General features: G+C 43.9%; 1 protein-coding gene across 2 annotated transcripts in view; it reads left to right on the top strand.

Annotated features, from left to right (window-relative positions):
• Positions 1 to 6,708: 6,708 nt before the first annotated feature.
• LOC115140312 (ephrin-A5-like) overlaps positions 6,709 to 27,094 on the top strand; it is a 201,866-nt gene continuing 181,480 nt past the window's right edge. For both annotated transcript variants that reach the window (XM_029678629.2, XM_029678628.2), the window contains exon 1: positions 6,709 to 7,960. In XM_029678629.2, coding sequence (XP_029534489.1) covers positions 7,836 to 7,960 — 125 coding nt within the window. In that variant the 5' untranslated portion in view covers positions 6,709 to 7,835. The remainder of the gene's footprint in view (positions 7,961 to 27,094) is intronic.

The following is a 27,094-nucleotide window of genomic DNA, read 5'->3' as shown; positions in this document are numbered from 1 at the left end:
TAAAAGCTGAATTTATAATAACGAACATTTGATTATATTTTGGCATGTCTCTCTGCCATGGGATTATAGAACTATGCTTTTGACATAAACTGAATTGTGGCCAAATTGGTTCGGGTTTCAGTCAAGTCTTTGGTCACATTCTTGGTTGGACAAACAAAAACACCCTGATGAATGGTTAATAATAGCCTCCCACAATACTTTTAAATTGTAGTAATTCATCTTAAGATAGCTGGTGGGACAACCACATATCACAGACTTAGAAAGTACATATCGTAGCTATCATTAGAGTCAGAGCTAGGAGGGGGGAGGTCAAGTGCAAGTGCTAGTCAAGTTTTTTCTTTTTGGGGGGGGGGGGTTGAGGTGAGGAGGATGATTATTTAAGATACTGTTTGAAGAGGTAGGGTTTCAGATGTTTTTGGAAGATGGTGCCAGGACAAAGAAGAGCTTGGACTGGGCTGAGCAGGAGCTGCCATACTGTAGTAGTGTGAGTACCAAGAGACCTGAGGTGGCAAAACAGATTTCTCAGCTTGGGGTGTAGGGTTTGAGAATAGCCTGAAGGCAGGGAGGGGCAGTTCCTCTTGCTGTTCCATATGTAAGCACCATAGTCTAATAGTGGATGTGAGGTTTGACTGGAAGTGTGCTGAGGAGTGGGGTGACATGAGAGAACTTGGGAAGGTTGAAAACCAGACGGGCTGCAGCGTTCTGAATAAGTTGCAGGGGTTTGATGGCACAAGCGGGGAGCCCAGCCAAGTGTGGGTTGCAGTAGTCCAGATGGGAGGGGATAAGTACCTGGATTAGGACCTGCACCACTTCCTGTGTGAGGTAGGGTCTTACTCTATGGATTTTGTAGAGCATGAACCGGCAGGAGCGGCTCACTGCTTTGATGTTTTACAGAGAACGACAGGGTGTTGTCCAGGATCATGCCAAGGTTCTTTGCACTTTGGAAGGGCGGCACTGTGGAGTTGTCAACCGTGATGGAGAGGTCTTTGAGTGGGCGGCTTTCCCTGGGAGGAAGAAGAGTTCTGTCTTCTCAAGGTTGAGCTTGAGGTGGTGGGCAAACATCCAAGTTGAGATAGTTGCCAACCATGCAGAGATGCGTGTCGCCACCTGGGTGTCAGAAGGTGGAAAGAAGAAAAGTAGTTGAGTGTCATCTGCATTGCAGTGATAGGAGACACCATGTGAGGATATGATGGATATGATGGCCTTGAATCCTGACTGGTTAGGGTCAAGTGTTTTGTAAGGAAAAGAAAGAAGGGATAGAGGTCTGTCGTTTTTGAAGTCAGATGAGTTGAGTGTTGGTTTCTTGAGAAGGGGAGGAACTCGGGCCATTTTGAAGTCAGAGGGGACGCAGCCAGTTGTCAGGGATGAGTTAACTTTTTGGCGCACCCATCCCGTTTGTGGGATCATTTTCATCAACATCCTCTGAATTGCAGAGCGCCAAATTCAAATTAAATTATTAAAAATATAAAATTTTCATGAAATCACAAGTGCAATATAGAAAAACACAGCTTAGCTTGTTGTTAATCAACCTGGCGTGTCAGGTTTAAAAAAAACTTTACAGCTAAAGCAAACCAAGCGTTTATATAAGGACATCTCTCTCTCAGCAGACAAAACATTACAAACAACTAGCAGCAAAGTAGATTGGTCACGAAAGTCAGAAAAGCAATAAAATGAATCGCTTACCCTTGATGATCTTCGGATGTTTGCACTCACGAGACTCCCAGTTACATAATAAATGTTCCTTTTGTTCCATAAAGATTATGGTTGGCGCGTTTTGTTGAGTAATCCACACGCTCGAGCGGTCACGACGGGGCAGACAAAAATTCCAAATAGTATCCGGAAAGTTTGTAGAAACATGTCAAACGTTTTTTATAATCAATCCTCAGGTTGTTTTTACAATAAATAATTGATAATATTTCAACCGGACCGTAGCTTTTTCAATAGGAGAGAGAGAGAAAATGTCTGCTCCAAGCTGTTGCTCATGCAAAACTCTGCTGGCACCCAGCCATCCACTGATCGTTCTCGCTCATTTTTCAGAATAAAAGTCTGAAACTATGTCTAAAGACTGTCACACCATGTGGAATCCATAGGGAAAGGAATCTGGTTGAATTGCATCTCTGCATGTCTGGCAGACATATCAGTGTGGATGACGGATCACCACCTCAAGCTGAACCTCGGCAAGACGGAGCTGCTCTTCCTCCCGGGGAAGGACTGCCCGTTCCATGATCTCGCCATCACGGTTGACAACTCCATTGTGTCCTCCTCCCAGAGCGCTAAGAACCTTGGCGTGATCCTGGACAACACCCTGTCGTTCTCAACTAACATCAAGGCGGTGGCCCGTTCTTGTAGGTTCATGCTCTACAACATCCGCAGAGTACGACCCTGCCTCACACAGGAAGCAGCGCAGGTCCTAATCCAGGCACTTGTCATCTCCCGTCTGGATTACTGCAACTCACTGTTGGCTGGGCTCCCTGCCTGTGCCATTAAACCCCTACAACTCATCCAGAACGCCGCAGCCCGTCTGGTGTTCAACCTTCCCAAGTTCTCTCACGTCACCCCGCTCCTCCGCTCTCTCCCACTGGCTTCCAGTTGAAGCTCGCATCCGCTACAAGACCATGGTGCTTGCCTACGGAGCTGTGAGGGGAACGCACCTCAGTACCTCCAGGCTCTGATCAGGCCCTACACCCAAACAAGGGCACTGCGTTCATCTACCTCTGGCCTGCTCGCCTCCCTACCACTGAGGAAGTACAGTTCCCGCGCAGCCCAGTCAAAACTGTTCGCTGCTCTGGCCCCCCAATGGTGGAACAAACTCCCTCACGACGCCAGGACAGCGGAGTCAATCACCACCTTCCGGAGACACCTGAAACCCCACCTCTTTCAGGAATACCTAGGATAGGATAAAGTAATCCTTCTCACCCCCTTAAAAGATTTAGATGCACTATTGTAAAGTGGCTGTTCCACTGGATGTCTTAAGGTGAACGCACCAATTTGTAAGTCGCTCTGGATAAGAGCGTCTGCTAAATGACTTATATGTAAATGTAAATATCCCTTTAAATGGAGGGAAGGCATGCAATGGAACAGGGAGCTTTCAAAATAAGAGGCACTTCCTTGTTGGATTTTCCTCAGGTTTTCACATGCAATATCATTTCTGTTATATTCACAGACAATATTTTGACCGTTTTGGAAACTTTAGAGTGTTTTCTATCCTAATCTGACAGTTAAATGCATATTCTAGCTTCTGGGCCTGAGAAATAGGCAGTTTAATTTGGGTACGTAATTCATCCAAACATCAAAATACTGCCCCCTACACTCAACAGGTTAATGAGGGAAATGAGAAATGGGAAAGGTCTCCAGAGATGGTCTGGAGAAAGGAGGAGGGGATGGGGTCGAGCAGGCAGGTTGTCGGTTGGCCAGACCTCACTAGTCGCAGGATGTCTCCTGCAGAGAGAGGAGAGAAAGAGGTCAAAGCGTAGGGTAGTTCTGGGGGAAAGAGTACTGGAGTGAATGAGTACTGGATGTCGTCAACCTTTTTTTCAAAGTGGTTAACAAAGTTGTCTGCAGAGAGGGACGAGGGAGGGAGTGGAGGACTAAGGAGGTAGAAGAAGGTGAAAAATAGGGTTAGAAGCAGAGGTGTGAAATTTTGAGTGCTAGAAAGTGGCTTTAGCAGTAGATACAGAGGAAGAGAAGTTAGATAGGAGGGAGCGAAAGGATGATCGGTCCTACGGAAGTTTAGTTTTCCTCAATGTGAGTCATAGGATGCGGAAAGGGAGGAGTGTAGAGTTGAAGAGGCAGAATCAGAGGAAAGGAGGGAAAAGGATTTAGCAGAAGGGGTAGATGATAGGACAGAGAAGGAGAGAGTAGTGGGTGAGAGAGTGAAAACTGCAATGGTGCATGACCATCTGGGTAGGGGCTGAGTGGTTAGGGTTGGAGAAAAAGGAGACAGAAAAGGAAACAAAATAGTGATCAGAGACCTAGAAGGGGGTTGCAGTAAGATTAGTAGGCGAGCAGCCTCTAGTAAAGATGAGGTCAAGCGTGTCTTGTGATTTGGAGGGGATTGGGTGAGGGTGAGGTCAAAAGTGGCAAAGACGGGAAAGAGAGATTTGGAAATAAATTAATCGAAGGCAGAAGTCTGAGATTGATGTCGCCAAGTACGAAGAGCGGTGAGCCATCGTCAGGAAATTAGCTTATCAAGGTGTCAAGCTCATTGAGGAAGTCTCCAAGGGCACCTGGTGGGCGACAGATGACAACAATGTTAAGCTTAAATGGACAAGTGACAGTGACAGCATGGAATTCAAATTAGGATATGGATAGGTGAGAGAGGGAGAAAATAGAAAACCTCTACCACGATGACCAGATGGTCTCAGACTATGAGAGAAAACATAGTCAGATGAAGAAATAGCAGCTGGAGTAGCAGTGTTCTCTGGGGTGATCCATGTCTCCATTGGGGCTATAAAGTCAAGGGACTGACCTCAGATCAGGCAGTTCCAAATGCTGCCAGACACCCCAGAAAACACCACACCCACAGGGGTGGCTGACCAATTTCATCAGGGAGTTTTTGTTAAATTCGTTTTTCCTGTTAATTTATCTAAAGCAATCCCTTTAAATACCGAGTAACATCAATTTTAACTTCAATTTGAATGTGATCGGCACAACCTTAAAATATAGCCTATGGAGAATGCCTTCAGAATGGAGATCAATGAAAGATAGTCATCAAAACGCATGCGCATTGATCTCCGTTTCAGAATTCATGCGTAGATTTAAAAACATTCTGATATTTCACAATAGGCTATGTATGTTAAGGGAGGTTTTCGTGAACCCTATCAATTAGAAAATATGTGTTTATGCAGGACATTTAAAAAACAGTGTTTGATTTGTTCTGAAAATTGCCACATTCAGTTCTTCAGCCCATGGTAATGTTGGATTATTAGTGCACATGACATAGGGAGAATAGTGTACAATAGTATATCCTGGTCAATTGCCCGCACTGAAAATGGAAAGTATGCAAAGTATTGTGCGTCATGCGCTGGCTGGCCATGCGTCAGGTTCAAACTGCGGCTTAGTCTGCGCTCCGCTCCATAATTATTTAATTAGACTACATGTCGTTTTTGTATACATGAACGGTTTGATCCTCAGCTATAACCACACCTCTGTGAAGGCGTACAGTGGAAGCAAAGTTAAACGAAACAATGTAATTAAATGGAATGATCTGAAAGGAATATTATACCAACTGAAGGGAACAATTAACTAGTAAATTGGCAGTTAAATGTGCTATCATTAGGCCTACTAATGGTCGATACTGATAGAAATAGGAAACGGAGAAAGTCAGAGTAGGTCTATGTAGGCTAAACATTCGAGAGTGCCAAAAGGTTTCATTTGGCGTGACTCAATGCGAAAAAGGTCATACAATTTAAATTCTGCATAACAGCACAGCATTTCATAAACTTCACTGTCAGAAAGTTGATATGTTGATAAGGTTCAGTTTTGCTGCTATTTGGCTGTTAGGGTCTCGTGAGCCTCAGTTGGTAGAGCATGGTGCTTGCAACGCTAGGGTAGTGGGTTCGATTCCTACAGAGGACCCGTATGGAAATGTATGAACTAGTATAAGTCGCTCTGGATAAGAGCGTCTGCTAAATTATGTAATAGCTTAAAATGTTGAGAGCTTGGAAATATGAAATGACTTCTGCATTTATGTAAAAATGTAGTTATTGGCATAGGGAAGGGAAAGGAGATACCTAGTCAGCTGTACAACTGAATGCATTCAACAGCAATGTGGCTTCCCCAATTAACCCAACCCCTGTTGATCAGTCTGTTCAATGTTTTCGACCTATATAGTGCTCTAAATACCCAAATGAATGTTAAGTTCAAAAGAGTACAATAGAAAAAATGGAGACACCTTTCAAACCAATGACGATTCCCAACATTAAAGTCAATGATTTCAGAAAGATTGAATATTTTTGCAAATAGAACCTTATAGTACCATGCTTTCGATGTTTGTCTCCAGCGATCATAAGGTTATCCAAACGGATTACTAATTTACCTATAACTCTTATCAATAGCTTTTATAAATCTGTAAATTACAGTGCATGGAGAATGGTGTTAGTTATATCAGGATAAAATGTATTAGATGAGTATGACTTCTTTGTGCCTGTTGTAGGCTGGTTTGCCTGGTCTCCACTACGGGGCGTCTGGGCGCTGCATTGACCGCAACAAGTTGGATGTCCACCCGCTGCTGAGGGTCATGTCAGAATGAAAAAAAGGATGCTTAAAAATCTATTAACTTCAAAATCATATATGCGCAGGGCTACAAACGTGACAAACAATATGTATTTTGTTCATTCTAATTATAATCTGAGAAAGTGCACACACGCGCGCACACACACACACACACACACACACACACACACACACACACACACACACACACACACACACACACACTCTGTTGGTCCAGATTGTAACTCGATTCTTGGTCTCTGTCTGTTTGCTCGGTAATTAAATAGCCTGCTCAGTGCGTTTATCAGTGTGATCTGACAGTGTATCTCTCCGTCCCTATCCCGGGCTCCTTCTCTCCGTGCAAGCGGTGCATTCAGCTTCCACCCAGTAATTGAATTAGTTCGGTTGGGAGGGGAGGGATCTTGTTTTGTTTGTGTTACGCCCATTCAAAATTCAAACCAATGGGACTATCCTCCGGTCGGCTGTAACCGAACCCACTCTCTGGCAGTCAGCAACGAACTGCCTTTGCTCTCACCTTCCCTCTCGTCTCGTCCGGTTGAATCTAAACATCAGGTGAAAGAAGCACATGAATCAAGCGTGTTTTATTTTTTCTCTCCAATGGTTATATATGAAGAGAATGCTGTGGAATGCTGCCATTTGGGTTCCGGGCAAACAAGCTGCCCTACTGTCACCCAGCAGCAGCGCATGAGAGAGGCTCGAGGACGGACTCCTCCCCACCTACCCGTGACACTTTCAAGACAGCGCTGAGAAAGGATAGCAGCCTTTTTCGGCCAGTCTGCGAACAGAGCAGTGAGACAGCGTTACGTATAAACGACTTCACTGCAGCCGGGGGTTGCCTATGTGGCTTTTTTTTTTTTTTCTGAAAACGTTGACATCTGACGGACTCGAGCTAAAGCGCGAGGTTGCTTCTTTTCGTTTCTCATTATTGGACTTGGACCTACCCTCTGCGCTGTTGATTCCCAGCGAACAGTCCTGACACGAATCCAGCTCAGCGCATGCCATGACCTTACAGAGACTGCTGTATTAGATGGTCATTCTAATCAACGTTTTATACATCTGACTGCATGTATTGATATCCCCTTTTGTACATTTGTGTGAAAAAGTGTCTGCCCTAGGAGTGATTTGTACTTATCCTGGAGCCGTCAAAGCTGACGTCCCATGAACACATAAAACTGAACCCGGACACTGAACCTGAGCGAGATGCACTACACACAGTGACACTTGCATTTGATAACTTCACCTGCTACCGTCGTCAATTAATTTTAACCAAGTGACCAGCAAGGCGTCATCTATATCGCAGGTTGCGCTATCAAAGCCCTTCGCACGTAGTGGTGTAGGAGACAGAGATTTTCTGTTGTGTTGAATTGTCCTGCCTTTTTCTGTCATCCATAAACTGCGACAGAGGAAAGCAAAGGCACACAAATCTGTTGTGTTGAATTGTCCTGCCTTTTTCTGTCATCCATAAACTGCGACAGAGGAAAGCAAAGGCACACAAATGTAAACGAAAGAAGGCATCTCTCCAGCTGAAGTGTACCTAGAACTGTCAGATCGTGCAGTCACCCCACATCGAAGAGGAATACGTGCCGAACTTTGCTGTTGTAATGTTGAAAGTGGAGATGGTGCTATTTGTCTTTCTGGTGCTATGGATGTGTGTATTCAGCCAGGAGCCCAGCTCCAAGGTGGTGGCAGACCGGTATGCCGTTTTCTGGAACCGAACCAACCCCAGGTAGGTGCCACTCAGAGCGGCCAGTGGGGCCGAAGGGAGTCGATGTTGTCTCTGTGATCTCACCACTGGCCGGGGCGTGTGTATAGACAAATGGCACGGTGTCTTTTATTTAAGGTATAGAGTCATGCTAATTGAACAGTTTTCTCTGATGGGTTATAGGCTATTTCCCAGAAATGTGGGTCGGCTATTGGTACAACAGAACACAACCTGTGCGCACAGGTTGAATATAGGTTAACCTATTTTGGATACAGTCTACACTGAATTGTTTTCAGTCAACCGTAATCAGGTCAAGTTGATCAAATCTAGAATATTGTCATAATAAGCCTATATACGATGTGTCACCCGAAAAGCGCACGGTTGGAGAGTAATCTCTTGCGTGTTCCAGTGTCTGCATTCCGTGTTTGTGAATCGATTGGGCGCTCGTGCCTGTCTTCTGAATATGCCCCGGTTAAATCATGGAACATTATTTGTGGGTTAATTCGAGTGGATTTGTAGTAAAGCCTACCGTTGGAGTATGTAGAATAATGCGTGGACCATTGCATTGCTCGGATCGCTTAGGCCTACAACGTATATGTAGCCTACATCTCTCATCTTTGAATGAGCGGAATTCAACTCAGCAAGTGCTGTCAATTCACGGATAAAATGGCACCATGATTAACCCATATTTCCTATTACCGAGAACAGCAAGCACGCGAAAATATTACAATTTAGATGTAGCATGTGAGCGGGAAGCGCTCAAATCTGTACGACGTATGTTTTGTCACTAGTTGTAGGCCATGGGCACATTTATGGGTCGCTCTTCCAATTTAGAAGCTTATAAGAAATCAATAATACGCCTACTTAACCAGGAATAAAGCCTCGCTATGCTGATAGGTTGCACTTCATTTAGTCGTTTAATCTCTTGTTTTTTAATTTGATCATGATATGCGTTGTTCACAGGGGATTTATCCAATCCACTTGTTCTTATTCGGAAAACATGTTTCAATCCAGTGGAAAAACTCCTCTGTTAATGTTTCCCAAAAATGTTCTCACCGACTTTGAATTACATAATTATGCAATTATCATGATTCATAGGTTTAAATGGTTAAATCATTGATATTTAATTAATATTAACATACTGTAATTCAATTGTAGGTTGACTGGTTGCGAAAGCAGCAATTTTTGCTGCGCTAAAGTAATGTACTTCGTGCGAGCATAGCATACAATGTAGGTATTGTCATACTGTCTAAAACCACAAACGTTAAAACAAGTTGATAATCAATATATGAAATGTAGAACGTATACACAGACGTATTAGCCCATGGCCAGAATAGTTTGGCAACCGTGAAACATTGATAGTTTACATTGAAGGACAAATTCGTAAACAAACCAATGCCCTCATTTTGCCACAACTAACCCCACTTAATTGATTTATTAGATATCACATTATTTAATGAACCTCATTTTATTGAATATTGAGTAAGGATGTTGGACATGTAGCCTACGTTATGATACATTATATTCTAAAACTTTTCCACAAAGTAGTTGATATCAGCAAGCATTGTGCAAAATACATATTTTTTTATGTGGAATTTTTAATTGAATAATTTAAAACAGAATTGAAGTTGATTGAGAGAGAGAACCGACTGCATTTGGGCAAGTTTCACATAGTTATCTAGCATAGGATTAAGATGTGGTGTCTATTCCTAATATATTGTAGGCTACAATGAAGCACCCATGTATTAGTTTTACATAGTGAGACTAAGGTCAGCGGAGGTTTACATTTCCTTGAGGCCATAGCATACAAAGTGTAGCTTTTGACATTTTTCAAATAGAGAGGGTCATACTGTACATGTCATATCACATTTTCTGGAAAACTTAACAGCAGCCAATCATACTTCACATAGTCAAACGTGTATTTACTTGTCATATTTAGCTTATTTCATGTGTTATTCTAATTGCAAAACAGTATTTGACTTTTTGTATGACTATATATTAACCCTAGTCTGAATTTTTCCAATTAAGTTGTTGCTGTTCACTCACTCAAATGCCAAAATTATTTAGTATTTGCTGAATGGATCACCTAAGCTTATTCTCCAAAAACATACAAAGTATTTTATTATAGCTACATAGACATTAACTATTTTTATTCATTTTGAAGTTTCTGAAAAAATATTAATGCTGAAAGCAATTAGTGGTCAGGGTACAAGCGTAGGGACCTAGTTGAGCTGGGGCCATTCTAGCCTTAGACTAGGTATCCCTAGTGCTGGTACACTCCATCATGACCGCTGTGGTCCAGCTCTACACTCCAGCTTAAGCCAGTTGTTTATTTGTGTGCCGCTTTGTTCAACAGAAGTAACACAAATTTGAGCTCCGTCTGATGTGTTACACTGAAAGACACAGTTTCATTAGGGTGCACATTTTTCACGAAGACTTTGACTGGCGGTTCTGTGGACCGCTTGATTTACTCCAGATGTGCTGACAGTTTGCTTACTTCCAGTGGAATAAAAAAATGAAGCTACAGAAATTAAAACGTTTGAGTAAATTTACTGTAAATCTCGAGTTGAAATTGAAGGAAAGCAAAACAGAACTCTGTGGAGACCTGAGCTAGCTCCAATAGTGTTGAACTTGTGAAATCGAGTTATAGGTTGTTTCCCTCGTCTTGTTTCTGAACTCCTGACTAGCCCAAGGACAGGAAACAGGCTTTAATAATGTTAGTCATCTTCTTCTACTTACACTAATCAAGTTTGTTTGACTCTGAACTAGTGTTGGGGGGTATCCAGAGGTTCATACCTTCGTACGGTTCCTGTACGGTTCCTGTACCATACCGGGGTATGGGATTACTGGCAGTGCACACAAAGGCCGCTATTCCTTTCCCCAAAAAATGTTTAGGATGCAGGGATCTTGATCCAGGAGGGGATTGGTTGTCTCTGCTGTAACCAATAAGCTTTCTCTTGCAAGCTAACCACTTAGCTAGCAAGTTACATTAGCAAACCCTGTAGGGCAGAGTCAGAAAACTAGAACGACCGGAAAGAGAGGACAAGAGAGCAAACATTTTGTTACAGATGCCTCGGTAAATAAATATGTGTTCTCTATATCTGTATGAGCCAGCAGTGTTGTAGGGTGTATATTAAGTGTATTGACCTCTCCATCAAAGCTCTATGAAGATCCCAACCACCAGTAGGCTGACGGTCAACCTGATTCACAAACAGAAAACAATCAAATATTAGTCCCCAAAGGGAAGTGTGGAGAAATCATAGTCCTTTGTTATCTGCTATTGGAGGTGATTCTTCTTCACACGACTGCATCTACAGTTCAGTGGTGTATGGGAGCAGACTGGAGGTTCTCCTACAATCTCTGTTGACCCAAAGTGAAGAAAGCGTTTAGATACTTCACACCTTGGGCAGGAGACCGAGAACCTTGAAACTGCTTAATTACTCTGGCAAATCTTTCTCTCTCTCGCTCAATTCAATTTCAATTTAAGGGCTTTATAGGAATGGGAAACATATGCTAACAATGCCAAAGCAAGTGAAATAGATAATAAACAATACAAAATTAACAGTAAACATTACACCTATACCCAGGTATTTCAACATTACACATTACATGTCATATTATGTCTATATTCTCTCCTCTCCTCTTTTTTTATTTTTCTTTTTCTCTCTCTCTCTCTCTCTCTCTCTCTCTCTCATTCCCTGTGATTATTTCTAATGACCTTGATGGAAAGTTTTTTTCTCCCAGGATCCTACCTATTATTCACTCTTTTTCTTTCTTTCTATCTTTCTTTATCTCAGTACCTTGTGTATTTAGTCACTATTGTTTTCTCTAAGGAGATTCCTGCTGTCCTGCTGGTGAGAGCTCTTCCTTCAACTCCCCTCTCCCCCGTAGCTGTAGGCCACTCTGTCTCTGTCCCACACTGGTTACCACAAAATGAATGAATACAATTAGATATTTCAGGAGTCCCCCCATGGACCCAACTAGTGCTAGCTAGAGAGGTCACACACACACACACACACACACACACACACACACACACACACACACACACACACACACACACACACACACACACACACACACACACACACACACACACACACACACAGAGAGAGAGAAATAAAATCAATAAGTCTGCCAGATAACTTTGAGGTGTGTGAGAAAGAGAGAGATTTACAAAAGTACATTTGGACTGAATGGACTGAACTAAAATGGTTTTGACCCCAAACCCGATCTGCTGGCCTCACTCATAGCTTTCAGGCCGTTCTGTGCATGTCTCTGTGCTATGTGAAGAATGGGCCAGGAGGTCACCAGGGGCTTGGTCCCTCTCCTCCACACTCTCGCAAACCTCTCATAATTACGTCTCTCCCGGTTGGACTTCTCATTACCTATCACCGAGCCACGGGACGTAACAAACTATCTGTCGCTGTGTGTGTGCTCACTGTGCACTAACACAGACACACTACATATTCAGACTGTAGAGGGAAAGTCTCTACCGTAGCCGTATCCAGGAGACTAGTCCAGGGATCAAAACACAATACGTCCTTGTTTATTTACATTACTTTTAGATTACAATTCCTTGTCCTATTTAATAGCATATTTACTTACATGAAAGATTTTCCAATGTAATAGTGGATTTTAGTTGAGTTTAAATTAAATTTGACCCCACGCCCCCCCCACACATTCACTCTCCTCTGCCCTGTTGTTCTTTTTCTATACCCTCAGACAAATTTTTCCATCAGTTGGTTCCCTCCCTCCCTCCCTCCCTCCCCCTCTGACTGAAGGCTGATTAGTTCTCGTTAATGACCCCTTGCTCTGCCGTTATTTCATCCCTGCAGCGTCTGCAACAGCAGGGTAGACTCAACAGAAATGGAAAGAGAAAGCGAGAGAGAAGGGAAAGAGATGGCGTTGGAGGGAAAGAGCAGTAGAGATACAACGTAGGTGTGACATATTATTAAATCAAACAGTTGCCCGAAGGATTCATGAAAAAATATGACCTGAGAGGAGGATCCTTTGTGATATGAATGCGAATTACTTTTTTTTGGCAAAATAGCATTTACTGCTTTTGGACAAAGCCTGTTAATAAAGTTAATTTTAATTTGACAAATATATTGACCCAATACATTAATGAGGGGTCTCTTCTCCTGACATTTTTTTTTTCCCGTAGTGCCTACTATTTGAAGTCCGTAGTCATACAAGCCATCCTAATATCTTTCCAAATTAAAGAGAGCCTTTTGAGGAAACTGAACAAAATGTTTGAACAAGTAACCTCTGTGTATTTCTGACTTAACTTATTATGCGGTCATAACAACAGCTTCATGTTCTACCTCTGAAGTGTATCCATGGTGGACTGTTATAATGTGAGAGAGAGGAGAACATAGCTCAGTAAAATACGTGTGGGTGGATCAGTTTTTCTTCAGTGAGCGCTGGTCTTGAACAGAGGAGAAGGCCTCTCGGTTTTGACCCTGTTAGAGATGCCGAGCAGCGGGCAGAACACGCAGCTTCACAGGAGTCTGTGGATGTCTTTCACTCGTTGGAGATTAGATTGTATATCATTGTGGAAAACATGCCTTTCACAGAAAAAAAAGTACACTTTTAGATTTTTATTAGCAAATTTGATTTTTGTTAATTTTGTATTAGTTGATTTTTATGTGGAAGTTAATTCTGATACATTACTGTCCCAGTTAAAAAGTCATATACATCCAAGAGAGCAGAAAATATTTCCCCAAATGATTTAACCAAAGTTCTACACTTTGGAGGTTTGGGTTGTTGTTGCACTGGTAGGCTATAGATGGCTGTACTGTACTGTGGCCGTAACTCATTTCAATGTCCAGATTTCTGCTTTGTTTTGAGCTTAATCACTCCAATGTCATGTGCAGTGCTGAAACTCCACTATCGGCCGGCCCATCTCCATTCAGCTGCCCACTAATCCCCAGCTTTCACAGCAACGCTATAGCCTTACTTGGAAACAATACAGTATTAACCAGCTTACGCAACACCCACATGTGTCCGATCGTATACTATACTTTTATCAAATTCTGTCACAACATTGATAGAAATAACTTTTCCCTGTCCGGTTTCCCTGAGTTTTGTCTTTATTTCCCCCAGGTCTGAGTATAGTTTCTGTGTTTCAGGGTTCTCTGAGGTATAGGAGAGAGGGGATCATTTTAAAGGTCTTTGGTGTACTCTGGACCAGATCTCCCTAACCCAGCTCTAACCATTACCTATAGCTCTAAAGACCACAAAGGAATCTGGACCAGTTCTCAGGGGTAGATGTTAGATGCAGTTTATCGTTAACGCATGCTGTCTTTTGTCCTTGTTTCTCTAAAGCTGTGAATTACAATTTTAGGAATATGTCTATTCTATGCGTTATATGTCTATGGGCATTATGCCTTTGTCTGGAGCTGTAGAGGCCCTCGCCCCGAGTCCTTGCCCCTACCCTTGGTCTCCCCCCCACCACAGGCAGAGTACACGCCCCCAACCTCTGCCCTCCCTAGCAGAGTTCACCCCCCACCCTCCTCCCTGCCTAGCAGAGTAACCCCCCCCATCCACACACATTTTTTGAGGGGGAGGTCTGGAAGCAGCTGGTAGTGGCATGGAGTGATCTACCTTCCCAGACCACATGTGTGCGCTATTGTGCGGCTCGCTCACCCCCCCAATACTCCAAACCCCAATCTGTGAGGAATTTCTCAGACATGGACACTCCTGCCCTCCAATCCTTTCCTTCCTGTCCACACTGCTCCTCTTCTTCCTGTTGAGTGTAGGGTGATTGCATGGCTCAATGCATTGTTTCAGTTTTGACAGGTTGACTGGAACTTGCAGCAACTCAACATTGCCACCCATGGCAGCAGTTCTTTATGCCCTGTGTCAACATAGTGACATTTATGTTCTGTGTCTATTTTGGATATGTTACATTTATGCTGAGGTCAGGTGTATAGACATATATTTTTTTAAATTAACACCAAGAAAAATGAATTTCTTTGTGATTACATTTTTTTTCACTTTTGATCAAGTGTAGTACAATTCTTTATTCATTTATTTGATGTCAACAAGCTCATTTAGTCTTGCTTGATTTGTTTTCTGTGTTCCGCTGTTAAACTCATTTACACTCAAAGTTCAATTGCATTTTGACGCAATAACAACATTTGCATGAAAAGACCAGAAGGGCATGATTGAATGATTGATTTTCTTGTTGTCATCACCCTTTTCTGTGCAATTGGAAAATGTGACGGGCCGAGACCAACCATTTGAGACCCTCGGTTTTGCCAGACCCATTTTCCACAGATAATTCCTTTCATGGTACACTGACTGCGGACATTCACAGACATTTTCCTTATTTAACTTTGGGGCTGACTGGCTTGGCGGTGCGGGGGAGTGAGTGGATGTTGTTCTAGCTGGGTTGGGGAGCAGTGTGGAGAATGTATCCTAGAAGACGTCACATCTCCAGAACAAATACCTAATTGACAGTGTAGGCCTTCGTAAATGACAAGGGAGAGGGAGACACGTGTTTTAAAGAATGAAATGTCACCACCGTTAGAACAGCCAGCAGCCTTGGTCATGGTTTCCCTTCTCCTCAGTCTGACTGTAATAGTCTGCTGGGTTTATTCCCAAACGTCCATCTCCATGAGTAGAGCCCATGCATTACTGAGTACTGCTTCTATGTGGGAAGAATATTACATTCAAGAAGGAAACGCTAGCACATCATATTGTACTGTAGTTCCAGGTGCCTAAATAAAAATACAGAATACGTCGTTGCTCCACAAAGCGTTAAGGGAATATACTGTTTTTATCCTCCTGTACCTTTGTCACAGAGTATATCCACCTCCACACCTGTATACAGTCAGTCAGAGCCACTGAAAGCCCAGTCTCAGCTTGTGGGTTTTGGAAGCAGGATGTTGGTCTGTGTGTCTGCTTCAGTCTAGCGTAGATAATGCGGGTGTTGGCATATCAGTCGATGGGCCAGACATTGTTTTGAATATGAACACCCCCTCATATTTCCCCTCTCAATTCCATGTCCCTAAACACAAACACATCAACAACGCTTTCACCTCGCTTAGCCCCCGCTGCTTGACCTGGAGAGAGGCACCACAAAACAGTTAAGCCGCTTCCAAACTCCCTCCGAGTACAACCTACACACGTGCGTGCGCACGCAGCAGCGATCGAGTCTCTCTCTCTGGCCGGGTTCTGACAGGCTGAAAGGCAGTCATTGTTCTCCTTTCTCTGTCCTCTCTCTCTCGGCTGAAAGTATGCATGCCCTTAAAACGGAGGGAGAGAAGGGAGATGGAGCAGTTGGAAGGGTTGATGAGGCAGGAGTGGGGGCCACAGCACGTTCACTGAGGAGAGGAAGAGACAAGAGGAGGAGATGGGGGAAGGCAGAGTGTTATAACCGAGGCTGAGGAGAGTGTTTAGGAGGTGGCTCTATATACAACAAGATCTCATAGTTTCCCTTCGAAATGTAACAGGGTTACAGGGTTAATTCCGTGTGGTTACAGGTTAAAACAGAAACAACTCAAATGTTAAGAGTTTAGGCATTCATTTAGAGTGGTTAAGGTTAGGGATATGGTTTGGGAAGGCTTAAAACAAAATAATAAAAAACAACGTGCTATTACCATCAAGTATGCTAGTGGTCTAAGCAACGCGCTTCGGCTCTGAGCATCACGATATCATGCCCACAATCGTTTCTTTTTGTCAACTTTTTTTGCAGATGAAGGCATATATCTATGTTCTCAACCTTTTGAAATATCTGAAATTGAAGTCTTATTTTAGTGATCAGGCTGCTGTATACTCCTCACACCCTTCTATTTGTCCCCCTTATCACTTGTTTCACACCTCAGTTTCCAGCCATTTCTGCCTCTCTTCACTAATTCCATCCTCACCCTCTGCTCATGGCCCGGATATGGTTGGCTGGATAATGCAAACATTATCCCAGATAACCAAATATGACATCAGAACGGAACATGAGCATACGCAGAACATACCACACACACATTCAACAACGGCTTTGCTATTTTTAAGAAGTAGAGTTCATATTTTGTTGTGGAGCTCAAGTTGTGGAGATTAATTTTCTATGTACATTTTCTACACTCAAAATCTCTTCAGAGTGAAGCCCCTATACCCAGGTATTTTAAGGCAACGCATCCTATCCCAGCCTGTCCCATAGCTGCTGCTGCTACCCAGGTTATGAACATGGAGTCACTGAGAGGATTAAAAAGCCATCAGCTCTTTGTCCTGAGACACAAAACCTCTTCCTCTCAAGTCCCCCCATCTTTCTATTCTTCCTCTACTCCCTCCTTCCCTCCTTTCTTAGAAAGCTCGGGCATTCATATTAATCAGTTTTAAAGGGTAATGAGATAAGACATACTTAAGGGGAGACCCCAAAGTGCCCTAAGCCCCCTGTATGAACAGAAGTGATGAACGGGGTCTGGGGCTACAGTTTCTTTAAGGATCACTATACACTTCCGTTTTCAATGCTCTTTGTTTGGTACAAAACTCCAGTCAGAATTGTGAAATGCAATAAAGCATTTTTTTCCTAAATATTTTTTGGGGAAATGGTGGTGTGCTGTGGTGTGGTAGTGGCATGGTGTTTGGGGGAATAGATCATTGATGTTGAGACTTGATCTGGTTGTTTGTGAGGTGTTTGAGAAACATGCCTTTTTCTTTCCCCAGTTTCTCCTTTCTATTTCGCTTTCCCCCTCTTCCTCTCTCTCTCTTTCTCCCCTCTCTCTCCTCTCCCTCTCTCTCTCTCGCTCCCCCTCTCCCTCTCCCTCTGCCTCTCTCTCTCCCTCCCCCTCTCCCTCTCTCTCTTGCTCCCCCTCTCCCTCTCTCTCTTGCTCCCCCTCTCCCTCTCTCTCTCTCCTCTCTCTTTCTCTCCCTCTCTCTCTCTCTCTTTCTCTCCCTCTCCCTCTCTCTCGCTCCCCCTCTCTCTCTTTACCTCTGTCCCCCCCCCTCTCTCTGTTTCTTTCTTTCTTTCCTTATCTCTAACTCTGTCACTTTTTCTGTCTGTCTCTCTCTGTCTCTGTCTCTCTCTCTTTCTCTCTCCCTGTGTCTCTATCTTTGTCTCTGTGTCTCTCTGCCTCCCTGTCTCTCTGTCTCTCTCTCTCCCAGAGATTACTAGTAGATGTGTCCGTAATAAGTCTTGGGTTTTGGGGGTTCCTGCTGGGGTGACTCAGCATGCACTGTGTTAGGGTTAGGCCCAGTGTTGTGGCTGGCCTTGCTGACTGACGGCTGGCTAATACGCAACTGTATCTCTGTGTGTGCATATGCGCGTACAAGTGAGTGAGACAGAGCCACGTGAGCAAAAAATAAAATGGAGGTTCAGTGAGGAGAAATACAAATGTTGCGCCAGCCTTTCGAGCAGACATATACAAAGGGGTAATGTTGGCAGCCATTTTTGAGCCAAACTATACAGCCATACATGACAAGAAATTTTAGAATTTTCAACTATATATAAAATGGCCCGAAATAACAGATGTGTGATTAAAGGAACTGTGTGGAGGGTAGTCTTACTGAGAATATAAAATAATCTCAAATGAATCTGTGATTATGCCAATATTTCACTAGATTGAGGTGGGTCAGTCACAGAGCAGAAATAGTCATGAGACACATGAAATAATGCAATTGGATAACAAAACAAGGGCATTCAGACTTTATTTGATTTAAATGTCTGCAGCTGTACTGCTCTAAACATTTTCTTGTGGCAATGAATAGGCACACATTCTTGTTTCAGACATAACGTTAGGAGTAGTGTTTTTCTCTCTGTGTGGTTGGCTTTTGGTTTTGAAAAGGTCTTGTTGGAATATACAGTGGGCCGGCTCAAGTTCCATAGAACACGGAACACACAGAACACTCCATCCAGTGTTCCAGTGTTCCAGAGTTCCCATAGTTCCAGAGTTCCCTCTCACCTACTGTGCTCTGTACTCCTTAGCGTCTGAACTCCATGTCATTCCTAGAACACGACCGGAGACATTCCAGCCAGGATTAGATGGGGGAGTTTGCAGGAGGTTTTTAATTTTCCCAGGAATTAACAATGTTGGAACAGCGTTGTTTGCCTCACTAGTGCTAGTGTCTTAATTTAGGCTGCTGTTGTTATTCATATAATAGGATCAATCTTTTGAAATACAGATCAATGAGAACTTAGTTTAATGGATAGGAATGCATGTAAGGAATTATGTTTTTGCGTTGTTTGTTTTTTTGACTGGAATTGTATTTCAATGTCTTATTTTATTATTTTACCTAAATTAAATGTTTTCAAATGTATTTTTGTTCTTATTTATTGAGAGATTTAGGTAAAACAAAAATTACTATTTGTTATTCACACTTAAAAAAACTTTTATTATGAAATGTGTTTAATTTGTTGTAGTGTATATATATTTTTGAACACAACAATACATTCATATTACTGGTATACAACTATATGCTATAATATACCGTTTATTAGGTATACCCATCTAGTACCGGGTCGGAACCCCCTTTGTCTCCAGAACAGCTACAATTTTTAGGGCATGGGAAACGTTCCTCAATTGCTATCGAAGGGCCTAACGTGTGTCAGGAAGACATTCCCCACACCATTACACCACTGCCTCCAGCACACCGTTGACACCAGGAAGGATGGGGCCAGGGACTCATGCTGCTTACGCCAATCCTGACTCTGCCGTCAGCATGCACCGTTGACACCAGGAAGGATGGGGCCAGGGACTCATGCTGACTCTTTCGTCAGCATGCCACACCAGGAAGGATGGGGCCAGGGACTCATGCTGCTTACTCCTGACTCTGCCAGTCAGCATGCGCCGTTGACACCAGGAAGGATGGGGCCAGGGACTCATGCTGCTTACGCCAATCCTGACTCTGCCGTCAGCATGCACCGTTGACACCAGGAAGGATGGGGCCAGGGACTCATGCTGCTTACGCCAATCCTGACTCTGCCGTCAGCATGCACCGTTGACACCAGGAAGGATGGGGCCAGGGACTCATGCTGCTTACGCCAATCCTGACTCTGCCGTCAGCATGCACCGTTGACACCAGGAAGGATGGGGCCAGGGACTCATGCTGCTTACGCCAATCCTGACTGCCGTCAGCATGCACCGTTGACACCAGGAAGGATGGGGCCAGGGACTCATGCTGCGCCAATCCTGACTCTGCCGTCAGCATGCACCGTTGACACCAGGAAGGATGGGGCCAGGGACTCAGGAAGGATGCTGGGACTCACGCCAATCCTGACTCTGCCGTCAGCATGCACCGTTGACACCAGGAAGGATGGGGCCAGGGACTCATGCTGCTTACGCCAATCCTGACTCTGCCGTCAGCATGCACCGTTGACACCAGGAAGGATGGGGCCAGGGACTCATGCTGCTTACGCCAATCCTGACTCTGCCGTCAGCATGCACCGTTGACACCAGGAAGGATGGGGCCAGGGACTCATGCTGCTTACGCCAATCCTGACTCTGCCGTCAGCATGCACCGTTGACACCAGGAAGGATGGGGCCAGGGACTCATGCTGCTTACGCCAATCCTGACTCTGCCGTCAGCATGACTTGACCAGGAAGGATGGGGCCAGCATGACTCTGCCGTCAGCATGCCCGTTGACACCAGGAAGGATGGGGCCAGGGACTCATGCTGCTTACGCCAATCCTGACTCTGCCGTCAGCATGCACCGTTGACACCAGGAAGGATGGGGCCAGGGACTCATGCTGCTTACGCCAATCCTGACTCTGCCGTCAGCATGCACCGTTGACACCAGGAAGGATGGGGCCAGGGACTCATGCTGCTTACGCCAATCCTGACTCTGCCGTCAGCCAAATCCTGACTCTCCGTTGACACCAGGAAGGATGGGGCCAGGGACTCATGCTGCTTACGCCAATCCTGACTCTGCCGTCAGCATGCACCGTTGACACCAGGAAGGATGGGGCCAGGGACTCATGCTGCTTCCGCCAATCCTGACTCTGGCCGTCACTCATGCTGCTTACGCCAATCCTGACTCTGCAGCATGCACCGTTGACACCAGGAAGGATGGGGCCAGGGACTCATGCTGCTTACGCCAATCCTGACTCTGCCGTCCGTTGCACCAGGAAGGATGGGGCACCAGGAAGGATGGGGCCAGGGAAGGATGGGGCCAGGGACATGCTGCTTACGCCAATCCTGACTCTGCCGTCAGCATGACACCAGGAAGGATGGGGCCAGGAAGGATGGGGCCAGGGACTCATGCTGCTTACGCCAAGGATCCTGACTCTGCCGGGACTCATGCTGCTACGCCAATCCTCATGCACCGTTGACACCAGGAAGGATGGGGACAGGGACTCACTGCCGTCAGCATGCACCGTTGACACCAGGAAGGATGGGGCCAGGGACTCATGCTGCTTACGCCAATCCTGACTCTGCCGTCAGCATGCACCGTTGACACCAGGAAGGATGGGGCCAGGGACTCATGCTGCTTACGCCAATCCTGACTCTGCCGTCAGCATGCACCGTTGACACCAGGAAGGATGGGGCCAGGGACTCATGCTGCTCACGCCAATCCTGACTCTGCCGTCAGCATGACACAACAGGAACCAGGATTTGTCGGACCAGGAAATATTCTTCCACTTCTCAGTTGTCCAGTGTTGGTGATCGCGTGCCCGCTGGAGCTGCTTATTCTTGTTTTTAGCTGATAGGAGTGCAACCCGGTGTGGTCATCTGCTGCAAAAGCCCATCGTGACAAGGACTGATGAGTTATGTGTTCCGAGATGCCGTTCTGCACACCACTGTTGTACAAGCACCGTTATTTGCCTTTGTGGCCCGCCTGTTAGCCTGCACGATTCTTGCCATTCTCCTTCGACCTCTCATCAAAAAAACAGCCCTGTTTTTGTCCACTGTTTTTTGTTTTTTGCACCAAAGGCAAAAGTCATGAGTCTTGAAGGCAGTCAAATTCCACCATTTAGTCACTGTAATTAAGCTTCCCTAAGCTCTGATGCTGCTGATGGCTTCTATTAAAAAGAGGAGGTTACCATCAGCTTTCTATAGGCTAGGCCTACTATATTTTTTTCTCAACTTTCTTAATATTATGCACATTGCTTCTCTTTACAACAAGAGTTCAGCCTACCTGCCTGGCATGAATATAAACCACAGGGAAAAGCGTCCTTCTTTCGCTGTTTAAGTGTATAGATGCCATATCTTTTTCTCTGCTCCTGTTGCCCCTGTTTCCATACAGGCGCATGATGACGGTCCATTCTAAATCAAAACCAATTTCACACATATATTACTTAGTGTATGTAAAGACACGATTAAATCAAGAATAGTCTGACGGGTGACAATATTAGCATATCACTTGTGAATGATATATTATCACTTGGTAAAGATGCCCAGCATATGGCAAGAAACAATACCTTTTTTTGGCGACTTTTTCGAATCATAGTCGCACACCTCATGTAGCCTAGCCCATGGGCCTATATGTTTGAAAAGGTTTGTATCATAACTAAAGTGGCCAAATAACTTCTTAAGATTTAGCACATTAATCCGCTTTATAAAGGGTATAGAGCCTAACTGGCATATATAAGCAAAGCTCGAGTTTTAAGTTTGGGGAAGATGATTTTCACCATAAAAATGCACCTTTTTATAATAAAAGCATTACATGCATAATCACATTTTAAATGGCGTTTCCTGCTAATGGAATGTGCACATTGTTGCGCTTCTAATGTGAAGAAATAGAATAAACATTCTAATCTGTTGTATTAGCCACATTGCGTAAAAAGGTTTTTGAAATGCTAGTATTAATTTGGGAACTATCGCATCCCATAAGTCTCCGACTATGTTTGGAATATGTATTTCTCACACAGAATAGAATAGGTCAACTTTTGTACCATGGGGGATAGTAGATTGACTTAGGCTAGTGCTTTTGCTGTTCGTTAGGTCTACTCATCTCGTTGGCTGAGTGTATATGATATATATAATATACTGTATACTATATGCCATTTAGCAGACAGTTTTATCCAAAGCGATTTACAGTCCTGAGCGCATACATTTTATGGCTGGGTGGTGAGGGGAATCTAACCTACTATACTGACAGAGTAAACATCTTGCTCTATCAACTGAGCTACAGAGATCAAGGCGGCAAGGCAGTCTCAGGTCCTCTGTTTGTCATGTGATTTTACCTTCACTAACGTTATGATACATATTATGTACAATAATTATATTTGATTCAGTTTTCTGACTGAATTGAGTGTTCCTGTTTGAAAATGTTTTTTTTCGGATGAACTTGACTGTTCGGATGTCTTTGAATGAGTGGTAGTTCCTCCCCTTAGCTTAGTACTAACTGTATAGTGAGACGTGCCATATTAAAAACTAACTCCATTTTATATGAATAACTTCTGCTGAAATCTTTTTTGTTTTCAAAAGTCCTAAATTTCCCAGATAACAATAACATGATGACCAAGTAATGGATAGACAATATACTTGGCATCACCAAACAAGAGGCTTCTCACATGCTGCTTTACTGCATCAAATCCAGAGGTCAAATGTGTCTGTCTGTGATTTCACCTCTCTTCGACAGGTGTCAGTTGCTCAATCCTTCGACATATCCTCCAACCCAATCTGATAATAAGCAGAGGAGCAGGGGAGTAATCTGATCTTTAATAATGCAGTATTCGATTAAGGCAGCCCCCTGCACCTCTCTGATTCAGAGGGGTTGAGTTAAATGCGGAAGACACATTTCAGTTGAACACAGTCAGTTGTGCAACTGACTAGGTATCCCTTTCCTCTGTCCGTGGTACATATTTCCTCTGTCCGTGGTACATGTTACATCTGCATGTGGTACATAATCACCTCTGTCAGTGGTACATTATACCCCTGTCCGTGGTACATATTACCTCTGTCCGTGGTTCAGATGACCCCTGTCCGTGGTTCAGATGACCTCTGTCCACGGTACATATTACATTTGTCCACGGTACATATTATATCTATCCACGGTACATATTACATCTGTCAGTGGCACATATTACCTCTGTTCAGGGTACATATCACATCTGTCCATGGTACATATGACCTCTGTATGTGGTACATATTACATTTGTCAGTGGTACATGTTACATCTGTCGGTGGTACATATTACCTCTGTCCGTGGTTCAGATGACTCCTGTCCGTGGTTCAGATGACCCCTGTCCGTGGTTCAGATGACCCCTGTCCGTGATTCATATCACCTCTGCCTGTGGTACATATTACCTCTGTCTGTGGTACATATGACCTCTGTCCGTGGTTCAGATGACCCCTGTCCGTGGTTCAGATGACCCCTGCCCATGGTTCAGATGACCTCTGTCCACGGTACATATTACATTTGTCCACGGTACATATTATATCTATCCACGGTACATATTACATCTGTCAGTGGCACATATTACCTCTGTTCAGGGTACATATCACATCTGTCCATGGTACATATGACCTCTGTATGTGGTACATATTACATTTGTCAGTGGTACATGTTACATCTGTCGGTGGTACATATTACCTCTGTCCGTGGTTCAGATGACTCCTGTCCGTGGTTCAGATGACCCCTGTCCGTGATTCATATCACCTCTGCCTGTGGTACATATTACCTCTGTCTGTGGTACATATGACCTCTGTCTGTCGTACATATGACCTCTGTCTGTGGTACATATGACCTCTGTCCGTGGTTCAGATTACCTCTGTTTGTGGTTCAGATGACCTCTGTCCGTGGTTCAGATGACCTCTGTACGTGGTACAGATTGCTTTCCTACGTGGTACAGATTGCTTTCCTACGTGGTACATATTACCTCCCTCTGTGGTACATTAACGGCAGAGCAGAGTTTCCCTGCCTGTATCAGTGGTATGAGAGACATGGCACGGATTCAGGCTGAATTATTCACGCTCATAATCGGCCTTTATGTCCCACCGCCCAGCCCGGCCCAGGACACACTGTTATTCTAGTGCATAATTGATAGTGCTCAGAAGTGGAGAAGTTAGAATGGCAGAAGTAATGCGAAGAGAAAGTTTAGTCAGGCGGCAGCAGGAGTGGAAAGGGGGATTGGAAGAAAAGTGGGAAGTGTTGGAGACAGGGAGGTTGTGTTAGCCTTTATCAGTCTTAGCTGGGGCTAGCGTGAGGATCGCATATGTAGGCCAGCCTGAGATGGCAGGGAGGAGGGGGAAGAGAAGTAGGAGAAGGGGATCCTGTGTAACTAGTGTTGACACTGAGCTGGGATAGAATGTCGTCTCTCCCCAGAGTTAGATTGAAGTTCTGGACTGGACTCGGCATGCTTCCCTTTTATACACCCCTTCATACATAAACCAGTCTGGAATGGTTTGGGTTTAGATGTAACTGGAGCGTTTGAATGCTAAAGAGTTACAGAGTGTGCAAAGCTGTCATCAAGGCAAAGGTTTGCTACTTTGAAGAATCTCAAATGTAACACTTTTTTGGTCTCATATGTGTTATTTCATAGTTTTGATGTCTTAACTATTATTTTACAATGTAGAAAATAGTTAAAAAATAAAGAAAAACCCTTGACCGAGTAGGTGTGTCCAAACTTTTGACTGGTACCCTATATATATATGTATAAATTAAAATCTGAATATCATACTTTAAAAAATATATATATATTTCACCTTTATTTAACCAGGTAGGCTACTTGAGAATAAGTTCTCATTTACGCAAAGCAGTGCGACGCAAACAACAACACAGAGTTACACATGGAATAAACAAGTGTACAGTCAATAACACAATAGGAAAAAAAGAGTCTATATACAGTGTGTGCAAATGACGTCTAGAGATAAGGCAATAAATAGGCCATAGTAGCGAAGTAATTACAATTTGGCAAATTAACACTGGAGTGATAGATGAGCAGATGAAGATGTGCAAGTAGAAATACTGGTGTGAAAAAGAGCAGAAAAGTAAATAAAACAATATAGGGATGGGGTAGGTAGATTGGATGGGCTATTTACAGATGGGCTGTGTACAGCTGCAGCCATCAGTTAGCTGCCCAGATAGCTGAAGTTTGAAGTTAGTGAGGGAAGTATAAGTCTCCAGCGTCAGCGATTTTTGCAATTCATTCCAGTCATTGGCAGCAGAGAACTGGAAGGAAAGGCGGCCAAAGAGGTGTTGGCTTTGGGGATGACCAGTGAAATGTACCTGCTGGAGTGCGTGCTACGGGTGGGTGTTGTTATGGTGACCAGTGAGATATACAGTGGAACCCTAAGCCTTTTAGTGCTCATGTCTCGGACAGCTGAACCGTAGGGTGGACAATTGTTGTTTTAGGAAAGTAGCATAACTCCCCCAAAAAAAATAGGCTGTAAAGTTTTGCATATGCTACACATCAAAACACAAGGAGTAGTGTTTTCGTAATTTCCCTCCACGTATGTCCATTACATTTCTCAAATGTCCAGAAATTAAAATCTTCCCTGTCATGTTTTCCGTCACCAAATTTCCCTAAAGGACACTCTGAAAAGGCATATTGTTTTTATGAAGATTTTAGAATACAGTGGCTTTGTGAAAGTATTCATTCCACTTGGCATTTTCCCTATTTTGTTGCCTTCAAACTGGAATTAAAATGGATTTTGGGGGGTTTGTATCATTTGATTTACACAACATGCCTACCACTTTGAAGATGCAAAATATAAGTAATAAGTATTAAAGTAATAAGACAAAAAAACTGAAACTATTCACCCCCCTAAGTCAATACTTTGGTAGAGACACATTTTGCAGCAAATACAGCTGCAAGTCTCTTGGGGTATGTAAATAGCCCATCCAATCTACCTAAGTTTAGCACATCTAGCCACTGGGATTTTTTCCCATTCTTCAAGGCAAAACTGCTCCAGCTCCTTCAAGTTGGATGGGTTCCGCTGGTGTACAGCAATCTTTAAGTCATACCACAGATTCTCAATTGGATTGAGGTCTGGGCTTTGACTAGGCCATTCCAAGACATTTAAATATTTCCCCTTAAACCACTTGAGCAGTATGCTTAGGGTCATTTTCCTGCTGGAAGGTGAAACTCCGTCCCAGTCTCAAATCTCTGGAAGACTGAAAAGGGTTTCCCTCAAGAATTTCCCTGTATTTAGCGTCATCCATCATTCCTTCAATTCTGACCAGTTGCCCAGTCCCTGCCGATGAAATGCCACCGCCGTGATTCACTGTGGAGATGTTCTTCTCGGGGTGATGAGAGGTGTTGGGTTTGCGCTAGA

Source organism: Oncorhynchus nerka, linkage group LG13 (assembly GCF_034236695.1).
Source record: "Oncorhynchus nerka isolate Pitt River linkage group LG13, Oner_Uvic_2.0, whole genome shotgun sequence".
In the NCBI taxonomy this organism is placed as follows: domain Eukaryota; kingdom Metazoa; phylum Chordata; class Actinopteri; order Salmoniformes; family Salmonidae; genus Oncorhynchus; species Oncorhynchus nerka.
Note: the sequence above shows the minus strand (reverse complement) of the source record. Positions and strands in the feature narration are given on the sequence as shown.